The sequence below is a fragment of the Doryrhamphus excisus genome, chromosome 1 (assembly GCF_030265055.1).
Source record: "Doryrhamphus excisus isolate RoL2022-K1 chromosome 1, RoL_Dexc_1.0, whole genome shotgun sequence".
Taxonomy (NCBI): Eukaryota; Metazoa; Chordata; class Actinopteri; order Syngnathiformes; family Syngnathidae; genus Doryrhamphus; species Doryrhamphus excisus.
The window spans coordinates 6,076,048-6,100,581 of NC_080466.1; the positions used below are offsets into that span (position 1 = coordinate 6,076,048).

The 24,534-nt window shown below is 43.4% G+C and overlaps 2 protein-coding genes across 3 annotated transcripts in view; one reads left to right on the plus strand and one right to left on the minus strand.

Moving 5' to 3' along the window:
• ptpn9b (protein tyrosine phosphatase non-receptor type 9b) lies at positions 1 to 11,673 on the minus strand. Of its 2 annotated transcripts, none has more exons than XM_058061681.1 (13): positions 11,190 to 11,673; positions 7,412 to 7,555; positions 6,102 to 6,191; positions 5,866 to 5,990; positions 5,653 to 5,758; positions 5,458 to 5,568; positions 4,497 to 5,374; positions 3,988 to 4,084; positions 3,767 to 3,836; positions 3,580 to 3,658; positions 3,345 to 3,495; positions 2,234 to 2,441; positions 1 to 2,030 (listed from the first exon to the last, which is right to left on the minus strand). In XM_058061681.1, exons 1-13 carry the CDS (start codon positions 11,220 to 11,222, stop codon positions 1,807 to 1,809), a joined length of 2,316 nt encoding a protein of 771 aa, XP_057917664.1. In that variant the 5' UTR covers positions 11,223 to 11,673; the 3' UTR covers positions 1 to 1,806. The 2 variants fall into 2 exon arrangements, with proteins under 2 accessions (XP_057917664.1, XP_057917743.1); XM_058061760.1 differs by lacking the exon at positions 11,190 to 11,673 and adding an exon at positions 10,957 to 11,136.
• Positions 10,766 to 24,534, plus strand: part of polq (polymerase (DNA directed), theta) — a 15,520-nt gene continuing 1,751 nt past the window's right edge. Inside the window, exons 1-30 of the mRNA XM_058061259.1 lie at positions 10,766 to 11,896; positions 11,973 to 12,042; positions 12,102 to 12,427; positions 12,506 to 12,717; positions 12,877 to 13,053; positions 13,394 to 13,524; positions 13,653 to 13,809; positions 13,895 to 14,006; positions 14,206 to 14,407; positions 14,488 to 14,629; positions 14,787 to 14,933; positions 15,487 to 15,699; positions 15,780 to 15,922; positions 15,994 to 16,183; positions 16,313 to 16,455; positions 16,541 to 16,734; positions 16,837 to 16,961; positions 17,041 to 17,284; positions 17,790 to 19,077; positions 19,463 to 20,645; positions 20,727 to 20,858; positions 20,936 to 21,132; positions 21,376 to 21,583; positions 21,641 to 21,834; positions 22,836 to 22,964; positions 23,028 to 23,202; positions 23,421 to 23,541; positions 24,027 to 24,127; positions 24,198 to 24,280; positions 24,348 to 24,449. Of these exons, the coding sequence (XP_057917242.1) occupies positions 11,826 to 11,896; positions 11,973 to 12,042; positions 12,102 to 12,427; positions 12,506 to 12,717; positions 12,877 to 13,053; positions 13,394 to 13,524; positions 13,653 to 13,809; positions 13,895 to 14,006; positions 14,206 to 14,407; positions 14,488 to 14,629; positions 14,787 to 14,933; positions 15,487 to 15,699; positions 15,780 to 15,922; positions 15,994 to 16,183; positions 16,313 to 16,455; positions 16,541 to 16,734; positions 16,837 to 16,961; positions 17,041 to 17,284; positions 17,790 to 19,077; positions 19,463 to 20,645; positions 20,727 to 20,858; positions 20,936 to 21,132; positions 21,376 to 21,583; positions 21,641 to 21,834; positions 22,836 to 22,964; positions 23,028 to 23,202; positions 23,421 to 23,541; positions 24,027 to 24,127; positions 24,198 to 24,280; positions 24,348 to 24,449 (6,912 nt within the window). The 5' untranslated portion in view covers positions 10,766 to 11,825. The remainder of the gene's footprint in view (positions 11,897 to 11,972; positions 12,043 to 12,101; positions 12,428 to 12,505; positions 12,718 to 12,876; positions 13,054 to 13,393; positions 13,525 to 13,652; positions 13,810 to 13,894; positions 14,007 to 14,205; positions 14,408 to 14,487; positions 14,630 to 14,786; positions 14,934 to 15,486; positions 15,700 to 15,779; positions 15,923 to 15,993; positions 16,184 to 16,312; positions 16,456 to 16,540; positions 16,735 to 16,836; positions 16,962 to 17,040; positions 17,285 to 17,789; positions 19,078 to 19,462; positions 20,646 to 20,726; positions 20,859 to 20,935; positions 21,133 to 21,375; positions 21,584 to 21,640; positions 21,835 to 22,835; positions 22,965 to 23,027; positions 23,203 to 23,420; positions 23,542 to 24,026; positions 24,128 to 24,197; positions 24,281 to 24,347; positions 24,450 to 24,534) is intronic.

The window sequence follows — 24,534 nt, forward strand, 5'->3', positions numbered from 1 at the left end:
TAGTGATAGCATTGCTTTAATGGGCCAGCCAGGCATACAGGGTGTAAAAAGGCCATCATTCAATCACAAGAACATACATGATAACATTAAAAACAACATGGATGACAAATGATCTTGTTTTTTTATGCGCTCCTCGTATAACAATTGAAAAAATGTAGCTCCATAGCATGACCTTTGTTATTAGAACATCCTCAACGTGCTCCTCCTACATGTGTGTGGATGTGAGGCTGCACCGGTAGGTCCATGCAGAGGATACATCGAAGGTGAGCCTGGGACTTTGGCATTAGAGGGGTACAATTACACAAACATGAACCCAATAGCAGTCCCCTTTAAAACATTCAAGGCTCTCTGTCCATGCAAACAAACCATCAATCATCACAGCAACGCTTTCCTTGGCCAGACCGTAAGACTTAAATTCTCTAAAAGTACTCACAAGCAATCATTTATATAAGTCAGTTGTGAAAATACTATGATAGGGGATACTCAACAATGTATGCCACTGTTTAACAACAAAAATATAGATATAGTTCAATTCCTATTTGATTTGTTCAGCTTATCACATGATTCTGTTGTGGTTCGTACCAACATTCAATGTTTTTTTTTTTTCCTACAAAGAGAAATATTACACCAGGAGAAAATACAGTGAAAAAATACAAAATAAAGATGTTTTTGTGATAATTTAGATGCACAGTGCTGTAACAGATCTTTAAAGAAACAAAAAATTGCACCCTGAGGTCAAATGATAAAGAGGAACCACTCACTACGTCCTATTACTCCCTTAGTGGCAGCACTGAAGGCAAGAAGTGTGCATCATGTCCTGTGTGACCCATAGTCAGCGTGCACAAGCTTGGCTGTTATTACTATATTTGCTGCACTGTGAGAAACAAAAAGAGAAACCTGAAGGCACAATTATTTGAGGCAAAGTATGTCTCAAGAACTTGGAGTAACACTGAAAAGAGTAATGGACTACTGGAGGATACACAGTTGACAGCTTTGTAATTTAAGGCCAAATCACTTGAAAATATCCAATTAAAGTAGAGTAAAATGTGAAGACTTGGCATGAGATCATTTTTAATACAATTCTTTTTCTAATAGCCTGGCTTGCGACAGATATTTTCCTGTCCAGCTTTAAAACAATTATATTAAACAAGGCTTCAAGAGGTTACTATGCACAATGATGTATAAATGTACTGTATGTTACAAGAATATACATGGTTTCAGTCTATATCTTAGTAAGGACTACATCCAAGCATTTGAGGTGACGACTTTGGCTTTGAAAAGTCTAGTCTACATACACACACAATATGAAAGGACAAAAAAAAACAAAAAAAAACATATGACAAAAAATAAAATAAATAAAATCCACATGATCTGTGACACCATGTCTGATGCAGAGCACTCCCTCTAAAAAAAGGATACAAAGAGGAACCTGGATGAGGGTTTTGGTGGGTTCAAGTTTGCCATTCCTCATGTGAAAGTCAATAGAAAAATGCTACAAGGTTCTTGTCAAGGAGACAAGTGCAAGGAAGACGAGCTCCCCTGCGGTTTTACCCTGAAATTGGCAGGACTTGTTCATAGACGTAGCTCGCACTCTCCACTTCCTGTATTTTCATTTACAGGAAGCACTTTGTCTCTCCCTCTGTGTGTGTGTGTGTGTGTGTGTATGTGTTCACGTGAGGGATGAACATGTATCGGAGCATCAAGTGCAAAAACATGACGTCCATGCTTCTCCCCTCTCTGATGGCCCCTTTCTACTCCATCCTATGACAATGGCTTAAGTTGGGCTATTCCATTCGTACGTGTCACTCATTCGCTGTCTGTTTCTATGTCCGAGTCGGACCACTGCACCGGGCTGAGCTTGCCACGGCGCATGGCGTACTCGATGACAGCGGTGTAGCAGAAATAGTATTGGTCCCAGGTCTGGATGCTGAAAGCCCTCTGTGTACGCATGCGCCGGACAGTCTGACGGATGTCTACTGTGCCGATGTCCTCCAGCCGGTCCAGGCAAATGTCCAGTGTGCAGAAGGTGCCTAAGCCACGAAGTAGGGGAGCATAGGAGAGGAAATCAATATTGTTTGAGACAACGTTGCCGAGAAACAGCAAAGGAGAAAGCAGATATTCCATTAGTCGGGTGCCGTTCTCTCAGAAACAAAAACAAGATCATTTAAAAGGCCTGTCAGAACACAAATGGACTTTCATGCTGATTTGTCCAGACTTGTACAATTTGCATTACCTGTCCGGCCAATGCCGGCACTGCAGTGTACAACCACAGGAGGGCCCCCTGGAGACCCTGTCCAACTGGAACCCAGACTCTGGACGGCGGCATCCTGCCTCTGAAGTACATGCTCGCGAAAGTCTAACATGGCAGACGCACTTTTGGGCACCCCAAAGTCTGGCCAGCTGACATAGAGGTAGTGGAAGACCTCTCGTCTCTCCCCAGACTAAAAAAAAGAAAGAAAAAGAAAAATTCACTGGCTGGAACACTTGGTACACCCGCACAATTTCATGACATCTAGTGGCCCACCTAGGTTCCCAAAGTGAGGTACGCCAATTGTCATGGGGGTACATAAATAAAAATGATAAACAACAAGCGCCTAACATACATAATTACGAGTGCGCCTGAATGTGTCTCAGTGCAAAGAAGGAAGGAGAGTTACATGAACATATAAGTTAAATGATTAAGTCATGAAGTTTTATTCATATTCAATTCCCAACTGAGAGAACCTGTCAATGCGTGTATGCGTGTGCCAGTTTGAGAGGGTGGAGATTACTCTGAAAATGATGGTTTATCGCTGGTTCTATTTTTGTGATACTGTTTCATCATGTTTGTTAAACGTTCCCTTTCCATTTGGTTTGTTTGTTTCTTTCGGCTTTGTCCTTACAGAGTCGCAACAGTGGATCTTTTTGACCTGCATACTGATTTTTTAGCTTGAGCCCTTTATATTCCAAATGCCCTTCCTTGACAAATACTGATAATGCTTACTGGAGATTCGAACCTGAGGCATCCGCTCCAAAGTCCAGAACGCTAATATCAAATTAATATGCACACTTAAATCATAGTGATTGGGAGTGGACAAAAGCAAAGCTTCAAAGTTGAACCCATTCAAATGGAAGCGTCCCAACAGCTGGGCAAAACGTATAGGACAAATACTTATCAATTTATCAGTGCTCATGCATCTAACTAAAAAAGGTAATTCGTAGCCATTTCCAAGGGCACTCAATGTGTCTGGTGAGTGTATAAACCTTGTTCTCAGAAACATGATAATGTTGTTTTTAGGGTTTGAATTTACACTCTTAAATAAAATAAATAATGGATGGCTGCCCATCATGAAGTAACAACTCACTTGAGTATTATAGATTTCCAAATGAGAGAGTTTGAAGTCCTGGAAAACCTGAATGTGGGTGTTCCTGATGAGGAAACATCCATGCTGCTCTGCTCTGCCTTCCTCCAGTGGCCAATACTGACCACACTTAACACGCCCTCGCTCCACCACTCTGAAACAAAAACAATATATACATATATAACCACTACTAACTTTGTGTATGTAATTATATCTAATTATTATACATAAAAAGTACCTGGTTGTCATTACAATGATAAGTACCATCTGCTCCCACACCATGCGCCAAAAGTCCCCAAATGTTTTGGGCAAAGGACCTGAGAGACAAAAATACAATCTCAATTTCGGAATTTGGGACAGGCCAGCAAGTGTATGCGCTGCAAGATGTCATTAAGCTAATGAAGAGTAGAATGTGCGCTGCTAACCCTGAGTAGCAATGTAGGCCTTTCTCCTCTTGAAGCCGTCCATGAAACTGGCATTGATGTAATCTGATGTCTGCAAGACAGACGGCAGCAGAAGAGTGGGTGGGTGATTTGAGCGTGGTGGTGAATCACTACTCAATAAGGCCTCTCGCACAAAATGTTGTACATGTATTAAAGAAGCTCTGCACCGAGAGAATGAACAGTTTAGAGGGGTTTATTATTACCTCGTCCTCGTCATCACAGAACTGGCAGAGGCGTACTCTGGACTGGTCGAGACAGAGAACATCGCTGTATCGGTTCTTGAGCTGATTGGACAGTTTCCTGTACAGAAAGATACAAATAGGTAAAGAAAAACTGCTGCCAACAGGCATGTTGATACACAAGCCAAGAATGTCAAAACAATAAAAGATTTTAGCTTGTCCTTGGATTTGTATGGAACTCTAAATCATTTCTACAGACTTTGCGCGCGTCACGTACCCTCTCGCGAGATTACAGCATCAGACCTAATGTGACCTAATGTGTACCAGGGTCAAACACATATGGCCTAACCGCTTTACAATGATAGATAAACCAAAACTATCATTGTATGCATATGAGGTACAAAAGAACAGAATGATGTTCCCCATTTGACCTCATTAATACTAGCAATAAGCCCAAGAACAAAGAAAACAACAATTCAGAAATTAAAAAATAATAATTAAAACAGCAGTACATGTCTGACAGAATATCTTACTTGGAGTAATCAAAGGTGCCTGCTGGGGGCTCCTTGCGAATCTCTTCATATTCCTGATAGATCCCTTTCTTCTTCTTCCTCTTGATATGCTCCACCAACTCACGCACTGCCATTCCTCCCTGTTCCGGCATGTGAATGGACTCCTGCATGCAGGAATCCTCAACATCTGGACCCCATGACGACAACGGTGGCGACTGTGAGGCGGGCTGGTGAGGTGGTCGAGGTAAAGATTTTTGGGGCAAAGGCGGCACTCCTTCCTCGTCCTCTTCATCCGCCTCTTTAATATTCTCATTCAGATGTATATGTTCAGAGTCTGTTGTTTTTACAGTTGCTGCGTCGTCGCCGTCGTCGTCCTTGTGAGAGAGTGGAGTGTCAGGGGGCGTGTCTGACTGAGGTGGTGCTTGGTGGCCACGACCATTCATATTAGAATTAGGACTCATGTTGGTTCCACTCACAGCCGACCCGTTCCAGTGTTGATGGCTCCCCTGTAGCCTGTTAGCAGCAGAATGCGGGCTTTGCTGAGGGTGTCCTTGAGTCCTGCCCTCCTCCACACCGCAGTGGTTGTGAGGGTTAGCATTGTTATCGTCGTAGCAATTCGAGTTACCTGCAGCTAGCCCTGAGCCCAGCTGGGTATTTAAATGGGTGTGAGACAGTTTGGCACCGACGCTCGGGTCGCCACACTCCTGACTGTAAGAGCGCAGAAGGCTTCCCACGCAGTCATGGGCATCATGTTCTTGTGTATCCCCCTCAACAGTGTTAGCGTTGACACAGGACTGGATCCAGGCCACGTGGCTATACTGGGAAGTCCCACTAAGGTGCTCTGGGAGGGAGGAGACCGGGATGTGACTGGCCAGCTCTTGAGCCTTCACTGTGCATACCTGGTGGATGAAGAACATTTCAGCTGACTTAAAATAGCAGAGATCATGATCTATCCTCAATAGAGACCTAAAAACAGACGTACCCGTTCTCTCAGTTTTTCACGCACGAAGAGGCGCAGAACTGCAAAAGGTGCTCGGAACCAAAGAGGAGACGACACAATGAAGACACATTTTAGACGAGCAGGAAACGCCCCCTGGGAGAAGCAAACCGTATTCAATGAGAGAGTTGTCTTATAATAAATCTATACAACCTAGAAGACAATATTCCTTGTATTAACCTTGAGCAGATTGAGTATCTTGACACAGAGATCATAGTCAAAATTCCCATAGCTGGAGTTGGTCATGTCATAGATAAATATGAGTCCATCTCTCTGGGTTTGAACACTAAGGGGGAAAAAAAGAAAAAACATTTAGAAATGAGCTTCAGGTTCATGACTTAAGCATATAAGCAAACATAGCCAGTTAAAAAGCAGAGTTGAGGGATGCATTACCTCTCTATGGCTTTATCCAGCTGATAGATGATGGCCTGGAGCACCGCTTTGTGTGTGGTTATGTCTGGCCGATGGAGACGAGCAGTGAAGAGCGCCAGGGCGGCACCGTTTGCATCACGCCCAGGCTGGAGGGAACATATCATCGTTGGTAAGGAGAAGCACAATTATGTGTGCAAATTCTGATACAAACAGGAGATCGATATTTGTAAAATGATATTCGGGTCTCCACCACTCACCAGGACTGTGAATTTGCCACTGAGCAGCTCGGAGCGGAGTGGCTCCTCATCTGGATTGATATTGATGATGCCCTCTTTGAGTCTTGTGTTCTGAGAAAAGAAAACAGTCATTGGCTTGCAGCATGTCGTAAAATAAATATTAATGATAAGACTCCGTTTGCTTTAATCACAGTATCAGTCCACAAAAAAAGAATAGACTCAAGGTGTGTGATTTGAAAAAAAAAAATCAGTCTCTTTGCATTATAGTACAGGTTGCTATAACATAGTTCAGAGGTGTAAACCATAATCTGTCTGGTGTTCCCACCTTCATAAGTTGATTAACAATGAATGTAATATCTTTGAAAGGTATGCAAAGTCCTGAAATGCTTTGTTTTCTGGATGCAACATGTCTGCTTTGCTACAAATTCTTCAACAGCATCCACCATGTGACATGTTGTGATATGTGCCTGAAGCCATTGCTGAAAAATTCTACTTCTACCAAATGCACCCGCCCCAAAAAGGTCAAGTTCACTGTATTTTCTTACATGCCAGATCACAACACAGGTCATAATTAATTTGAAATGAAAATCTTACATTTCAATAGCGAATAACAAAAATGTTTCATTACACTTCACTTTGAAAAATGTGCACCGTATTCGCCTGTCTGACCTTTTGCCACATGACGGATAAGGAGAGGAGGAAAAGACTGAGAGAACGGTATTTAAAGTTAACTTTTGCATCTTTCATTCAAGCCTGTAAAAACGACCTTAAAGTCAACATTACCACCGACCAGGCCTGTCATGATTATGGATAAATTTAGTTATCGATCAAAAACATAGAATAAAAAATTACTGAAAATAAAAATGAGCGGGAGGATTTCAGGATAAAAAGCAAGTTGACCACCGTGATGTGTATCCGTTGAAGCGTGGCAATCATATACCACAACAAATCAAGTTTGTTGCTATGCAATGTTTGTATCTCTACAATGTGAATTTAATAAATAAATGCTGACAGTAATATTTGAGATAATATCTAAAAAAAGTGAAACCAATTAGTCATTCATTGTTAAGTGAAGCTCTTTAACCAAGCAAAATTGTTCTACCAGTTTACTGTTTAATTTAATTAATTAGTTTAATTTAATTAATTGATGGAATTTTCAATAGAATACTCGATTACTAAAATGTTGGATTTTTGTTGGAAAATGCAGCCCAAGTGTTCCCCACCAGGGGAAATACTGAAACAACAATGTAAGTTGCATCACTGTCAGGCGATTGACAATCTGGATCATTTCAGAAAAATTACACAAAAGGTAAGTCAAGGCCCAGCTGTACCTTGTATGCTTGAAGGAGGTTGATGGCACGGGGGACGTCAAACTTCCGGGCCATAAGAAACTTGACGGCTGTGGGTCGGGAGACGAGCCCGGCACTGTGAGGCTGCTCCCTGTGACGCACCTCACTCAGGAACTCCTCCACAGCCTGGCAGGAGATGGGAGGGGGGGAAAAAGACATGAGAGGAGTGTAACAAGAATGAAAAAATGCATAACTGGACACCAGGAAAAGTGATCTGAGTGAAATATATGTTCTCCTAGAAAACCCAAAAATCTAGAAATCCTAGAAATCTAGAAATCCTAAAAGACAAGTCATCGTAAATTCGACCAAAGACAGCTGGGATAGGCTCCAGCATGCCCGCGACTCTTGAGGATAAGCGGTATAGAAAATGGATGGATAGATGTATTCTAACTTTTCCAACTCTCGTAATTATGACTTAATTCCCATAATATTGTGTCTTTATTCTTGTAACATGATAATCTTTTCCCAACCTAAATACAAATTTCCAAAATTACAAATGTATTGTTTTGTTTCCCACAATATAAAAAATATATATCTACTATTTCAGCTTTATGATAGTAAAATGACATGACATTTTATTGTTACAGTGCAATTTTTTTCCTCTTAATATTTTGACTTTATCCTTGCAAAATTACTGCTTTTTAGTGTTCTTGTTAAACTGCATTTTTACAATGTGCCACAGGCTGCAAATAGCCCCCAAGCCGCACTTTTGGACACATGGTCTAGAGATTTACACATGTGAATCGACAGGCTGTTGCTGCATCCTGTCCGTCAGTGGGGATGTTGAATTTTACTGCAAATCAATACCCTAGTAGAATATAGCGCAGTAATCAGCAAAAGTAATTATCATTACCTTGGGCCAACCGCAAACACATTTACAAGTGGGGGTGTCAAAATGTCACTCTATTGTCCAGATGATTTTGCCAGGACATGCATTTCTGCCAGGGCAAATATTTCCTTTTTTTTTTAAATAACATAATGCCTTCCTGGCTGGCGACCATTCCATGGTGTACCCCGTCTCTCGCCCAGAGACAGGCTCCACGGTATTTATGTATCCTTGGATTATTATCATGTGACTAGTACCGTAGTGAAGTTGCGGTAGGAACAGCGGTAGTCCCCATCACTGTACCTGGGCTGCTCTCTCCTGCTGCAGGGAGCATGCACAGAAGTGCCACTCTCAGAGCTGCTTGTTCTACTAGGGACCGTCAATAAATTTCCATTCATTTCTATTCCATTGAAGAGCATTTGCTAAAAAAAAAACAAAACAAAAAACACCTAAATCACTAGTATACAAAGTGGTTTGAAGGTCAAAGGTCACATGACCTGGAAGCTATTGATAACAGTTCACATAAAAAAAAAATCAGTAGAAAAGCAAAAACGTGTGTATGGTACTGGCAGACTAGTCCTACTGATACAAAGTGGTTTTGAGGTCAAAGGTCACATGGCCTTGAAGCTATTAAAAATGACTTGTGTAAAAAAGTTATGCAAAATCTTAGTAAAGTTAAGTAGAACGGCAAAAAGGTGTGCATGGCGCAAAAAGGCTTGTCCTATTGATATAAGGTGCTTTAGAGGTCAAAGGTAACATGACCCGGAAGCTATTAAAAATTTGTTTTCTTTCGGGCTTTTTTCTGATTACGGAGTCGCCACATGATTTGTGTCAAAAAATTAATATACAAAAAGGTTTGTATGGTACCAGCAAAGGAGTCCTACCGATATAATGTGGTTAAGAGGTCAAAGGTCACATTATCTGGAAGATTTGTGTATAAAAGTTATATAAAATCCTAATAAAACATTATTAGAATAACAAAAAGGTGTGCATGGTACTACAAGGCCAGTTCTCATATGATGTGGATTTATTGTAATTGTAACATTCAAAATATAAGTACAATAATTCAATCAATTCACCTGTCAATTAATTTTTATGCAGCGTAGCACACATGTATAATAGCCAAAGTGCACAGATGGAGTGAATAAATACTGCTTTGTAATACTCCAGCAATAATTAGTGCAGAAAGTGATAACACAGTAATCAAAAGTTCAGCAGCTGATCAGGGCAGCGCAGGACATGAGATGGGGAAGATAAAAGCAATCCGATAAATGGTGTCCCTTTAGCAGTTACGGTTACGTTGAGGCTACAGGCTGTCGATCAATCTGTTGGGCCTGGAGCAAATAGACCAGTCTCTTTTCCCTGAAGGCAGTAAGTGGAATAGGTCATGAGCATGATGGTGCATGTCACACAAGATATCACATGTCTCAGGTACTGTGTGATGTGGGGTAGATGGTACTCATCTCTGCAAGTCTTGTCCGAGTGATTAGACCCGCACTTTGTGGAGTGCCTGATGATCAGCCCTACTGCAGCTAGAAAACCACTCAAATAATCAATCTGTTATCACTGTGCTAACGGCACCGTTATAGTTCACCAAGAGTATTGAAAAGTTTCACAAAAAGGTGTGCATCGTAATAGTAGGCTCGTGTTTGAAGCTATCGAATATTATCCTTGATTTTGCTATATCAATTCATATAAATCCTATTAAACAATACTTGAAAAACAAATAGGTGTGTGCATTGTACTAGGAGGATGGGATTACTAATATAAAGTGACTTGAAGTGCCTAGGTTGTATGGCCTGCGGGCTTTCATACAACATCTTTGATTTTTTTAATGTTAAAAAGTCATAAAATATAAAACTGCTAAAAATGGGTGTGCTAAATGCTTTAATGGTAGGACTAATTATTTGACATGGTTATGGATCAATTTCTGGTATGATTTAGATATATATATATTTTTTTTAGCACTCTCTCGTCAATGGAATAGAAGTGAATGGAAATTTATTGACTGTCCCTAGTACCAAGAAGCAGCTCCGAGAGCGGCACTTCCGTGCGAGCTCCCGGCAGCAGGAGACAGCAGCCCGGGCACGGTGAGGGGGACTATCGCTGTTCCTACGGAGACGAATATCCAACGTCCAACGCAAACTAACTTCACCACGGTGTGACACTAGTGGAAACTACTCACATGTAGATAGTAGTGTACAGTTTTTCATATTTCACGCTTAACCTTCCTTCATAAGGACCAAACATGACATGCGATTAAAATGAAGTAGTCAGGTAATCTGTTTACTATCCATGACAGGCTTGCTCCGCTTGCGACAAATATATGGATGCTCACTATGAGATCTGAGATTCACTTCAGAACTGTCGTTGATAAATTGTAACGCTGCTGGACTGAGTTAGCTCCAATGGGGGGGAAAAGTCCAATATTTCAGGCGACATATTAACAGGAACGTTGCTCTGTGGGACCCCACTGTATCATGTCGTAAGAAACAGCGATGTCGATTAATTTCCATGCTGAACAACAGTAGTTGTTAGCATTTAAGGCTAAATTGCATGTGGTAGCTGAAGGCTAACGACAGCTACACAGGGACTCTACGCCACGTCCATGGAGACAGTAACAAAAATGTTTTAAGTAAATATGAATGACATAAGTTGGACTCTGTGAAAATATTAAGTCCAGAAATTTAACAGCTCTTACTAGTATGATTTAGTCATGGGTTAACTGTCCCCGGCGAAGCGCCGTTATGCTAACACATGCTAACCGCTGTCAGTCACACAGGAGACAGTCGCCCGTACAAGAGGGTCCGATTGGGGCCATGCCAACTTATTCTTCACCTGTTTCTTAAGGCAATGCAAACAGACAAAATTCAGCGTATATTGAGGGTTTTGAGAGAATAAAAGCAGGAGAAAAGTCGGTCGAGACACGCTTACCAGGTGCTCCTGAGCTGTCAAGGCTTCCGCCATCTTGAAGCCTCAGCAACTTCGTAACGGGCGCGCCCACCAGCTGCTCGCTCACGCCCTAGTGCTCCAGACAGGCCCAGCAAAATAATATACTTTATAATAATAATAATATTATAATAATATGCCTCCATACTTTTAAATGTGTATAACCATATATGTGTCTTTAAATCATACGACGACAATACGCACTTGTCTTGAGATTCGACCGTGTCTGTCAGTAATTGTTATTTTTTGGTTAATATAATTAATTAATGTATTTTTTATCAGGATACGTCGTTTTACGTTATTTGTGTTTTCTACGACTGAATATAGCAAATATTGTATTTTTAGCCACCTGGAACACATGAAACGTTTGCGTTATTTTCCATCGGACTGTTTTCTGTGAAGCACCGTCAGCCATTGTGGCGGAATTTTTGATTTTCAAACTAAATATATACTCTCTCGCCAAACAATCGATTAACTGTTAATTGTTCTACCAGCTTAATTGTTTTAAGAGATCGTGGTAAAATTATCTTGGTTTATCATCCCTCGGCAAAATCCAAACAGATGTCATGTTAGGTAACGACAACCTCTCAAGACGCTTGTTAAAATCTGCATATTTACAACATGAGTGGCCCCTGTCATCCTTTGAAAAGGAAAAGTTACATGGGGCAGCACCAAATCAAGAAGAAAAAATGGTATGTTGTCTTTTGGAGATTTCAGATGTAACCTTATCACGTCTTTCTTACCAACGTTTGCAATCCAACATACTAGCAACGAGCCAACAGACAACTTGTTAAAAAAGACAGACACGCCAGGAACCCCAAGCAGAGGCAGCACAAAGGTGAGTTGGACACGATTTTGCCTTTTGAGACACATCCTCCCTTTTATTTTATGCTTTAGGGGGTTGCACTACAAGAATCCACACTGACTCTTGATGAAGAGATACTGCAGATAATGGAAGTGATTGACCCTGGATTGAATCCTGCAGCAACTGGCAACAGCATAGATGCACAGAAGAAGCCAGTTGTTTGCCACAGACCTCACAACATCCAGGAACACAGCAAGAGTTCTGCAAAGAGAGCCGACTGCAAAGATCTCGCCCAACGACTTCTTTTCAGTGAGGACTCTGAGGAATCAGAAAAGCATGCTGGTGGCCGGAAGAACGAAAATAAAAGAAACAAAAGCACAGAAACAAAAAACGGCCAACAAGCTGAAATCCTACCTCGGTGAGCGTTAACTAACCATAGCAACCACTTGCTACTGTCTGCTCTTCATGCTTTTCTTTGTTCTTTATGTTTCAACAGGCAGACGTTTTCAAAAAATGGCGATGAGAATATGATTATTCGTCCTTCTCATAATGTTTCAAGAGACTACATCTTGTTTAGTCCCACACGCATGGCTGCTGCATTGAAGAAATCCAAACTGCAGCAATCACTTCAGAATCAGTCTGCCTCTTTGCTTACTGTTCCTAGCGGCCTAGAGCTCAGCACGCTCAGTGATACTTTACCTCAGAAAGGTAAAGCAGCACTGGATTCTCATTATTACCAAAAAGGACATTATATTATGCATTTTGACCCATTCCTTCCAGCAATAACTCCACTAATCAGTTATAGAGAACTAAAGAACTGACAATCACAGACAAAATGTTCTGTTTTCTTTTTTTTCTGCTTCACAGGCATAGCTTTGCGCGCTCCCAACGACCAAGACGACAAGCTTTTATTATCCAACTGGGGCTTACCCACTCCAGTCTTGGCATGCTACCACAAACACAAAGTGACTCACATGTTCGACTGGCAGGCTCAGTGCCTCACTCTTGGCCAGGTTCTGCAGGGAAGTAACCTGGTCTACTCTGGTAAGGAAGTGAATATACAGTATATCCAAAAATGTGACTACACCCCTTACATTTTTAATATCCTGGCAAGGGACAATAGCAGGATATACTTTAGATTAGTCGGTGTACGTACATGAAAAATTACTCAACACATAGCCATTATTGTCTAAATAGCTGGCAAGTAGGTAGGCATGATGCGGTTATCTTACTCCAAAGTGTATACCAATTTTCTTTAAAAAGGTATACTATAAAAAAATACTTGCTGAAATGTGAGAGGTGTACTCACTTTTGTGAAATGATGTATGCCTTTAAGGTTAAAAAAATTGCCATTTTCTTAAAGATTTTTTTTTTCAATTTTTAGCTCCAACTAGTGCTGGAAAGACTTTGGTGTCTGAGCTGCTGATGCTGAAACGCACCCTTGAGACTAAAAGAAAAGCTCTCTTCATTTTGCCATTTGTTTCTGTGGCGAAAGAGAAGATGCACTACCTTCAGGTGAAAACGAAAACGAACAGGAGTAGCTCACCTTCCCAAAGTGGAAGTCGTGAGACTTGAGACTGAATCAACAGCACCTCTGCTGGTTGCAGCTAAGTAGTACACTAATGTGAATTGTGGCCTTGCAGACCGTATTTGAAGAGGCTGGAGTGCGCGTCGGTGGCTTCATGGGAAGCACATCAGCAGTTGGAGGTTTTGCAGCGGTGGATGTGGCTGTTTGCACCATAGAGAAAGCAAACTCTCTCATTAACAGGCTAATAGAGGAGAACAACATGCATTTACTCGGTGTGTACTAGGCGTTATACAATGAGAATATGCACTCAGAAATGATTAACAAAAAGCATTTACACAGTCATGTTTATGTCTTTAGGTATGGTTGTGGTGGATGAGTTGCACATGGTTGGCGATTCCGGAAGAGGGTATCTACTGGAACTCCTCTTGACCAAAATTCGCTATGTCACGCAGAAACACAACATCTCTGGGTTTGTATCTCAGATCGTGTGTGCAGTAGACATTAAGTTGAAAACTCCACAATCAAATGTTGTGTTGGAACAAAAAATAGTACTAAACACAGTCATCTACAAAGGCTAGACAATCCTAATATGTTTATGTATCGGTACTTATTAGACTGTGTTGATGTTCCTAATATTGAGGCTTGCCTATGTTTTCCTATTGCAACAGATCCCACTCTGAGGGGGTACAGATAGTAGGTATGAGTGCCACCTTGCCCAACCTCTCCCTCCTGGCCGACTGGTTAGGGGCAGAGCTTTACCAGACTGATTACAGACCCGTACCCTTGCAGGAGCATCTTAAGGTGGGTTGCAACATCCTTGACAAGAACCTCGCTGTGGTCCAACAGTTTACTCCGGCACTCCAGATTAAGGTAACTGGCACAGAGTGTGAATTATGTTTTAGCTACTTAATCACAGCTTCATTATAATCATCTGTGTTTGATCATAAAAGGGGGATGACGAGCATATAGTCAGCTTGTGTTATGAGACGGTGCGGGACGGCCACTCTGTGTTGATCTTCTGTCCTGCCAAGAACTGGTGTGAGAAACTAGCCGACGGCATCGCCAGAGAATTCTACAACCTCAAACATACTAGTGTGTATTTGTTATCTCTCATGACATGGGATTATTCACAGTAAATGTTTAAAAATATATATGTTTCCCAAAAAGGATTAATCTTATACTTGGGTTGGTACACTTATTTTCACATAAACATTTTAAAGTATTATTTTCCTGTGAAAATATATTCTAGGACGTGACAGTGACTCAGAAGCCCAGCCTGTGTGCCTGGATCATGAGGGATTATTGGATGTTTTAGCCCAGTTGAGTCGGACTCCAGCTGGGTTGGATCCCATCCTGAAACGCACTGTCCCATGGGGTGTGGGCTTCCACCATGCTGGTAAACACGCACAACCATATTATAGTATCAGGATCATTTTGGAATTGCATATCGAATATTCATTCATTCATTCATTTTCTACCGCTTTTTCCTCACGAGGGTCGCGGGGGGTGCTGGAGCCTATCCCAGCTGTCTTCGGGCGAGAGGCGGGGTACACCCTGGACTGGTCGCCAGCCAATCACAGGGCACATATAGACAAACAACCATTCACACTCGCATTCATACCTATGGACAATTTGGAGTGGCCAATTAACCTAGCATGTTTTTGGAATGTGGGAGGAAACCGGAGTACCCGGAGAAAACCCACACATGCACGGGGAGAACATGCAAACTCCACACAGAGATGGCCGAGGGCGGGCATATCGAATATATTTATTGTAAATGTCACCAAAAGTTTAGTTTAAAGATTAATCTCCTTGAATACACCTTGACTATCTTATATCAGCCACAGTGCTCCCATGGCCGTGTTGAATACATTAATTTCATGAAATATGTAGTTTCATGTAGACAGCCATGCAGTGCTAAAAAGACAGAAACTTGTGTGTTTCTCCAGGTCTCACCTTTGATGAACGTGACATCTTGGAGGGAGCCTTTCGTCAGGGCCTGGTCAAAGTATTGGCTGCCACGTCGACCCTCTCATCAGGAGTCAATCTCCCCGCTCGTAGGGTCATTATTAGAACTCCGACATTCAATGGACACCTGCTGGATACACTCACCTACAAACAGATGGCTGGACGAGCAGGAAGGAAAGGAGTGGACACAACTGGTAGGAAAAGAGTTGAAGTCCAGAATGGAAAATAACAAATTTGTGACTACTGATGTATTTTGTCCATTTGGTTTTTTCAGGTGAGAGTGTGCTAGTGTGTAAGGAGACAGAACGTCAGAAAGGTATTACTCTCCTGAAAGGTGATCTTCAGCCAGTCAGGAGTTGCTTAGTGAGAAGGGAGGGAGAAGGTGTTTCTACCAGCATGCTGCGGGCCATTCTGGAGGTCAGTTTGTCATTGTATTATATTGTATTGCATTGTATTGTGTGCTTTATTCATGTCATTGCATCCTGTAGATCATCGTGGGAGGTGTAGCCAGCACTCCAGCAGATGTAAGGTTATATGCCTCATGTTCACTTCTGGCTGCCAGCATGAGATGCAACAGTACAGAGGCGTCCAAGGAAGAGACCAACAAAGGGGCGATTGAGGCTTGTGTTGAATGGTTGATGGAAAATGAATTCATCAGTGTACACAAAGATGGACAAGGTACAGTTGAATTTAAAATATCCTGCCATACGCTCAGGTACTGCTTGCTTTGATGACTTACTGTTTGTAATATTTTGGTTACCTTGATGTTCCTACATGAGTTCCTTCTAATCATTGCTTCATTACTAGAGGAGCAGTACTCTCCCACCCAGCTCGGTGCTGCCACTATGTCGTCCTCCCTTTCTCCTCCTGAGGCACTGGGAATATTTGCAGACCTCCAGCGGGCTATGAAGGGCTTTGTGCTGGAAAATGACCTGCATGTTATCTATCTGGTATTTAACATTATTCTACAACTAATGATAATCATTTTAAACATGGAGCAATAATAAAAATTGAACCTTCCCCCACCCTCCCCAGATTACACCATTATATGCAGAGTGGACTGCCATTGATTGGTATCAGTTCTTCTGTCTTTGGGAGCAGCTGCCCTCATCCATGAAGAGAGTCGCTGAGCTGGTGGGCATCGAGGAGGGATTCCTGGCTCGCTCAGTCAGCGGTAAACTGGTGGTCAAGACGGAAAAGCAGCGTAGACAAATGGCCATTCATAAACGGTAGTGTTGTGTATTTATGTAAATTATTATCTATTTATTATAGAGTGCAGAACATGTCGGAGATGAAAAATTATATATCTATGGGTTGATATTCCCACACAGGTTCTTCACCACTCTTGTTCTACAGGATCTGGTGAACGAGGTGCCTTTGGGAACAGTGGCGTCAAAATACAACTGCAACCGTGGGCAGTTGCAGTCTCTCCAGCAATCTGCTGCTACTTATGCAGGTACTCAGTTGCTAACAACCTAGTATATTATTGCAACTAAATGTATTATTGACTGCAACGTTCAACATCTGTCCCTCAGGTATGGTGACAGTGTTCTGCAAACGTCTGGGCTGGAGCAACATGGAGCTTCTCCTGTCCCAGTACCAGACCAGACTGAGTTTCGGTGTCCAACGCGAGCTGGTGGATCTGGTGAGGGTCTCCCTCCTCAGCGCGACACAGGCCCGAGCACTCTATGCACAAGGTCTGTGCACTGTTGCCGAACTAGCCAGAGCTTCAGTCGCAGAAGTGGAGAAAGCCCTGAGGAATGTTGTCCCATTTAAGAGGTAGTTGTGGTATGAGTGTTCATAAAACATGCATGAAGGTTTTATTACATTTTTACAAAAGTGACTACATGCATTTAATGAAGTTAATGATATACATAACCACAAATGTCTTTAGTAAGAAGGTATCGATATATTGTTTTGAGATTCAATCTTAGAGCATAAGGATCTGGTTTCGGAGGTCCCAGTGCATGTTGGAATTCATGTTTCCCCACAATGAACCGCAGCGCCGCAGTGTAGGATGCACTCATGCAGCCGCAGACTATGATGATGCTGCCACTATAGGCAAGACAGTCTACTGGTGTTAGCCAGTGTGAGCTAACTATTTTGAAAATAATGGCCGTGTTGACTCATTGTCAGTGAATAGTAAATCTATCCTGCTCTACAAGCTGTAGTAAAGTATATTGTGGTTTGTTGTTGTCCCCCTAGAAGATATAGCAACCAATTTCATTAAGCATCTGTTTAATTAAAACCACTTAACCATTTTGCGCCATGTCTACTTCCTCAGTTCCAAGCGTGCGGTGGATGAGAGCGAGGTGGAAGCCGCAGAGCGTCGGAACCTCCGCTGTGTGTGGGTCAGCGGCGGGCAGGCCCTGACAGAGCAGGAAGCGGCTGTTGCGATCGTGTCCGAGGCAAAACTACTGCTTCAGGGAGACCTGGCACTGCTGGGCATTCAATGGAACCCGTCAATGGTCCCTCCTTGTCCTCCTGCTGTCCGTAGTTCACAACAAGGCAGAGATGGAGGTGTAGGTCAGAGAAACGGTACTGTGGGTGCTGAGGGTATTTCACAGAGCAGTAGAGAGGAAAATGAACACATGAAACAAGGAGAACACGGAAAAGAGTATGTGACACTTGAGGCCAAACTGGAGGAGCATAGAGAGGAAGATTTGAGTGCAAGGGACAAGTCGGGCATTGACATTTTAATGCAACAGAAGGAAAATAATGAACAGAGAAGGGAAACAAAAACTGAAGAGAGCAGGGAAAAAAATAGAGCGCCCGAAGGAGGCACAAGTCAGTTTTCAGTCAGAAAGAAGGAAGCACATGAGCCTTTTGTTCCTGTAAGGAGCATGACACAAGAATTGGATGACATTGTCCCCAGCCTGGCGCCTCAACCCCAACAACCACCTGAACCAGATCTCCCCTCCATGCCTCTTCCTCGGTTTAGAGCCCCGGTTTCCAGGTTGGAAGAACACCACAGTGTTGATGCAAAGTCACCAGAAGTTGGGAGTACTTCAGATCTTGGTGTCTCTCCTGTGCAGCCAGGAAAACTGAAGCATTCACAGATCCTAAACAAAGTTCTCCAGTCCATACAAACAGACAGGCCACATGACCCTATTGAGGTAGATCCTCTTCCCGTCCAAGAAAGTCTCCCGCTGGAGAAAAACGCAGACTCCGGTACTGCCTCAGACCCATTATTGTCACCTGAAGCCAAGCGAAGGAGAGTGCGAGGCACAGAAGTGGACATGTTTTCATCTCCTGACCTTTACGCAGGAGATGAAGTGCAGCAGGATGCCAAACCGCAGGAACAGACATTTGGTGACAGCTTTGAATTGGACACGCAAACTGAAAGAATAATTGTCCAGCCGGGTTTAGTACTCAGTGACGATAAAAGACTTCAGCAGGATTTAAACGAAGCAGGTCATGTACACGATGAGGAAATGATAGAAGCAGTTGTGGAGCAGAAGGACAATGATGAGGGTAGAAGCGGACTTCAAGCCCAGGACAATGCATGCCCCCGGTTCAATATTTCTCTGACAGTCAGTCAACTGGATCTCATCCTGGACACCACTGGCCTGGTGAGTGATGATCATGACAACTTAATCTTATTTTTGACATGTTTCCACCAAATGATAAGCAATGTATATATTAGGTAAACACAAATATTGGCAACAGAGCATAGCTTTTTGCAACATCATGCCAGGTTAGCCTATTCAGAGATGAAACACACAATGATTAGAATTATACTGTAGCTCCCGTAGCTCTAGCTGACTGATGGATAGTTGGTCAATAGTTGATATTTGTGGGGCCAGGCTCATTTAGCTAATAGTGGGTCAGAGCCTCTTACATCTGAAGTGGAGCAAGGGTGTCTCGTGTCGTTGCTCATGAACACACTCTACAGGAAATGTATTAAAATGTCATTTTTGCAAAAATATCAATGCAAATTTCCTCATGTTTCTACAGAATTCTCCTGTTGATGCTGACAATTATGCAGATCAGAGTAACAATGAACCGGCTAATGCGGCTCAAGAGAATCCAAACCGAAGCAGCAGCTTCTTGTTTGACAGCCTGTATGAGATCTCTCTGAGCCCACAACAAGCTGACCTGGACCAATCCGACAACAAAGAGACAGGATGCGAACAACCCTTGTTGTCTACACAAGAGCAACGCCGCAATGAGCTCCTTGTCAACCTGCAAGCAGAGAAGCACGAAGCCATCCAGTGGGGAGAATCCTCTTTCAACCTGTCGGAGTGGGGTGACTCTCTACTGGTGGGCGAGCACTTTTTAGAGAGGCAAGCGGGCGGTCATCTGGAAGGTCATGTTCTTCCTGAACAGCAGCCATCACCTGCACAAGCTGGTCCACAAAGCGATGCTGAAATTGGGGTTTCACAAAAGGACAATGGAACCACGCCTGTACCAGAAGTCATTATTGCACCTGAGAGCAGTTTTTATTGCAGTCCAGGTCTGCAGGAGATCTTTGACCGCTGGCCTAGTATGTCTGATCAGCCTGTGCAAAACAGCACATTGGGCCACAGAGGCAATAATGACCACACTGTTCATTCTCAACCACCTACGCAGGTAGCAATCCCTCATGACCCTGAGAGGCACTCAAAGTCACCATCAAGAGAGGTAACTGAGACTGTACCAGAGAGGCCAGAGTCTGCCGGGGACCTAATACCACCCACTCAGGAGACGCCACCCGTGACACCCAGAATAAAACTAACTACTACCTCTATTCAGTCGCCTCTCGCCATCCCTCCGCTCAAGCAGTCAACTCCCTCAGGTCCTCAGCCTGGGAAAACATCCCAGTGTCCCAGTAATGATCAACCAGGAGCTTCAAAAAGAGATCAAAAATCCAAACCAGAACCTCTTCCGCCTGAGAATACCACACAACCGCAGCCTCCCTGCGAGAAGACACCTCCAGACTCCTACCACGGTTTCTCTCTCCAGCTCTCCCAAGATGCATCACTTTCCTCTAGCAATTCCAAAAGCGCCTTCTCCATCATCGATGTGTGCAGTGACAGGCGGCTTTTCCACACCTTTGTCGAGGAGTGGAAAACTAAAGAGCGATACTCTTTAGCTATAGCCTGGGAGAAGCAGCACCAGCAGGTGTCAGAAGGGGAAATCGGAGGCAAACATAAGAAAGGTGATCAATGCAGATGCATTTACGTTCAGAAAAAATGAGATTTAGAATGTTTTTCAGTGTGTATTTCTTGTGTGTAAACAGTTCACCCGAAGCTACATGGTGCTGATGGTTTCCCAATAAGAGGCAGTGATGGATCAGTGCTGATTGGATTGTCTGTCTGCTGGGGAGCGAGAGATGCTTACTACATATCCTTTCAGCGAGAGCAGACCCAGGGTACTCACACACACACACACACACACATTTATACACAAGCACTTACCACAGATGATAAACTTTCCATTGCTTCTCAGGTTTGAGTTTGAGTCTCGCCCCTCCTGCCCTGGATGAGAGTTTGTCTGTAGGTGAGAGGCTGGAACACGTGAAGGCCCGTCTCAGTGGGCCATCAGCTAAAGGGAGTGTAGTGGTTACGTATGACATCATCCAGGTGTACAAGATGCTGGTGTTGAGCTGCGACGTCAGCTTGGAGGAAAACTGTGAAGACCCCAAGGTGAGAGAACTACACACACAGAAAAAAACAAGAGATAACTCTGTCTGATGCTGAAGATCTCCCAAAACCAGCAGTTCTTGGTGTGCTCTTTTTTAACCAAAGCACGTCTTATACTACATGTTACTAAGACAGAGGAACTATTTTTTGCAGCATACATTTGCATCATATATCTATAAACTGAAATGACTATCTACACCAAAGCAGTCACTGTCTTCCTCAGTCTATTGATGGTCTTGCCTCAAGGTGGCGTGCTGGCTGCTGGACCCTGGAAGCGAGGAGAGGACTCTGCCAAACATGGTGACCGTTTATTGTCCGGAAGCACTCCCTTTGTTGGACGGGCTTGGCAACGCACACACATACTGTCCTCGCGTGAGGGCAGCCACCACAAGCGTGCTCGTGTACGCCGTCACGGACCAGCTTGGCATTCTACTAGAGAAAGACGGCATGCTGGGTAAGGAATAGAAAGAAGTCATTTTGTGCATATGTGATGCTGATGCCGTATGTGCAGACTCCTTCAGGAGGGTGGAGATGCCCTGCCAAGTGTGTCTGGCTCTGCTGGAACTCAACGGACTGGGATTCAGTGTGGAAGAGTGTGAAAGACAAAAACACGTGATGCAAGCCAAACTGGAGGAGTTGGAACGCCAAGCCTACGAGCTGGCGGGGCACAGCTTCTCCCTCACCTGCATTGACGACATAGCACAGGTCAGATGTTTGCTTTTCATTAAACACTGAAGAAATGAAAAGTAGTAAATTTATAACTTGTACAACAGTGTACAGTAACTGTTAAGAAATAGTCATTCATTTTCTACCGCTTTTTCCTAATGAGGGTGCTGGAGCCTATCCCAGCTGTCTTCGGGCGAGAGGCCGGGTACACCCTGGGCTGGTTGCCAGCCAATCACAGGGCCCATATAGACAAACAACCATTCACACTCACATTCATACCTATGGACAATTTGGAGTCGCATGTTTTTGGAATGTGGGAGGAAACCGGAGTACCCGGAGAAAACCCACACATGCACGTGGAGAACATGCAAACTCCACACAGAGATGGCCGAGGGTGGAATTGAACCCTGGTGTCCTGGCTGTGAGGTCTGCGCGCTAACCACTCGACCGCCGTGCAGCCCTGTTAAGAAATATATATATCATTATTATAATTATATATATTATATTGTTATTATTGGTGGTACGGTGGTCGAGTGGTTAGCGCGAAGACCTCACAGCTAGGAGACCAGGGTTCAATTCCACCCTCGGCCATCTCTGTGTGGAGTTTGCATGTTCTCCCCGTGCATGCGTGGGTTTTCTCCGGGTACTCCGGTTTCCTCCCACATTCCAAAAACATGCTAGGTTAATTGGCGACTCCAAATTGTCCATAGGTATGAATGTGAGTGTGAATGGTTGTTTGTCTATATGTGCCCTGTGATTGGCTGGCGACCAGTTCAGGGTGTACCCCGCCTCTCGCCCGAAGACAGCTGGGATAGGCTCCATCACCCCCGCAACCCTCTTGAGGAAAAAGCGGTAGAAAATGAATGAATGAATATTATTATTATTATTAAGAAATGAGTATATACAGTATATATGAAGGTGTACAATGTTAGAGTCTGGACTTGACTGTTGGCTTTTTATGTTTCATAGAGTAGCTAATATACTTTCCTGCATTTACTGTACGCTATGGAGCCCAGGCTCATGTGCACTTTGTTTCCCAGGTTTTGTTCTTGGAGCTCCACCTTCCTCCAAACGGTGACGTGACGGCGCCCAAAAGCAAGAAGACCCTGGGCTACACCCGCCGAGGGGGTGGCAGAGTTCGGCTTGGAAAGCGGTTCAGCACCACTAAGGTGAAACGCTCGCTTCTTCACATGTAAACGAGCCTGTCTAAAGCAAACCAATGATGTTATCAGGATGTTCTGGAGAAGCTCCGCCCTTTGCATCCGCTCCCAGGTGTGATCCTGGAGTGGCGGAGGATCACCAACGCTTTGACTAAAGTGGTGTTCCCGCTGCAGAGGGAGAAGCAGTACCATGCTACACTGGACATGGACAGAATCTACCCTATAGCACAGACACACACGGCTACAGGTAGAGGCATTTAAGTCAGCATGGATTTCCCTAAACTGCAAAGACGATATGTTAATTGGAAGACATGACGGTGACTTGTGTAGGGTTAAGGATAAAATAAGGTTAGCTAGGTTACAAAGGTTATATCTTTGACTACATGATCTTTATGAACAAGTTCATTGACTAGTGATGGAAACAGTCATTTGCATATTGTGATCTACTGTCTACTGTCACTTTAGGTCGTGTGAGCTTCACGGAGCCCAACATACAGAATGTGCCCAAAGACTTTGACATTTACATGCCGACAGTGGTCGGTGAGAGCCCGCCTTCACAGGTCGGCTACTATAGAAGCAAAGACAGGTATGTCATCAACATTGCACAAAGAAATTGCTTTGCCAGTCCACATGCTTACATGCATTATGATTGAGTAAGGACCTCAAACAATGCACAACGATGAGCCAATTCAAGAAACAATACAAGCAGTTGATGTTTGCTAAATACAAGGATGAAGAGTCTTGAACCAGTCATGATGTGCTATATATATCACTATATTGACACGTACTATGGTACACATTATGTCATTGGATGGTCATATCACCTCGTACTTCGGTATGAGGTGCATTATTAAAAAAAAAAAAATTATGGAAAGCAGGAAGTGAACAAATGTAACAGTTACTGATTGTAAAAGTACCAGATCTTCCTACGCCTTTTGGACATGTGGAACTGTGAACTGATTATGTTATGCACTCAATTGGAATCTGATGCATGTTCAAATAAATAATAAAACCATATAAACCAAATAAAACCATTCCCATTACCATACATGTTGTTGGTGTCTATTACAGTAAGAAGAGACGCTCCGTGGCTCCGTCTGTTCCCAGTGAGACTGCCAGTGAAGGCCCGTCTTTCTCTGTCAGCATGAGACACGCTTTTGTCCCCTTTGCAGGTCCCCCATATGTTCATTTACTCACATTTATCCATACCTCCACGTTTGCCTCAAATTATGTTTTTTACAGGCGGTATGATATTAGCGGCCGATTACTCCCAGCTGGAGCTGAGGGTGTTGGCTCACCTGTCCAAAGATCGTCGTCTACTGCAGGTAAGTCACATGGGCATCAGCCAATGACGTAGTGACGCTCCTGTGTCGTGTGTCTGTGGGTTGGCAGGTGCTAAACGGAGGAGCCGATGTGTTTCGCTGCATCGCTGCCGAGTGGAAGAGCGTTGACCCAGACGCTGTCAACGACAAACTACGACAACAAGCCAAACAGGTACAAACATGGCCGACACTCCAGTCTCCGATAGTCATCAGGTGTGTGGTCTATAAAAGTATGTTCCAGTTTTGTTTTTTGTTTT

Bases quoted from the DNA above. Each gene is read 5' to 3' on its own strand.
- ptpn9b (XM_058061681.1), bottom strand. From the start codon at position 11,222: ATGGCGGAAGCCTTGACAGCTCAGGAGCACCTG. The intron at 5,759-5,865 runs GTAATGCATCCC...TTTCCCCCTTAG, and splicing joins CTGGATAAAGCCATAGAGAG to TGTTCAAACCCAGAGAGATG. The intron at 5,569-5,652 runs GTTAATACAAGG...TGCTTCTCCCAG, and splicing joins AGATACTCAATCTGCTCAAG to GGGGCGTTTCCTGCTCGTCT.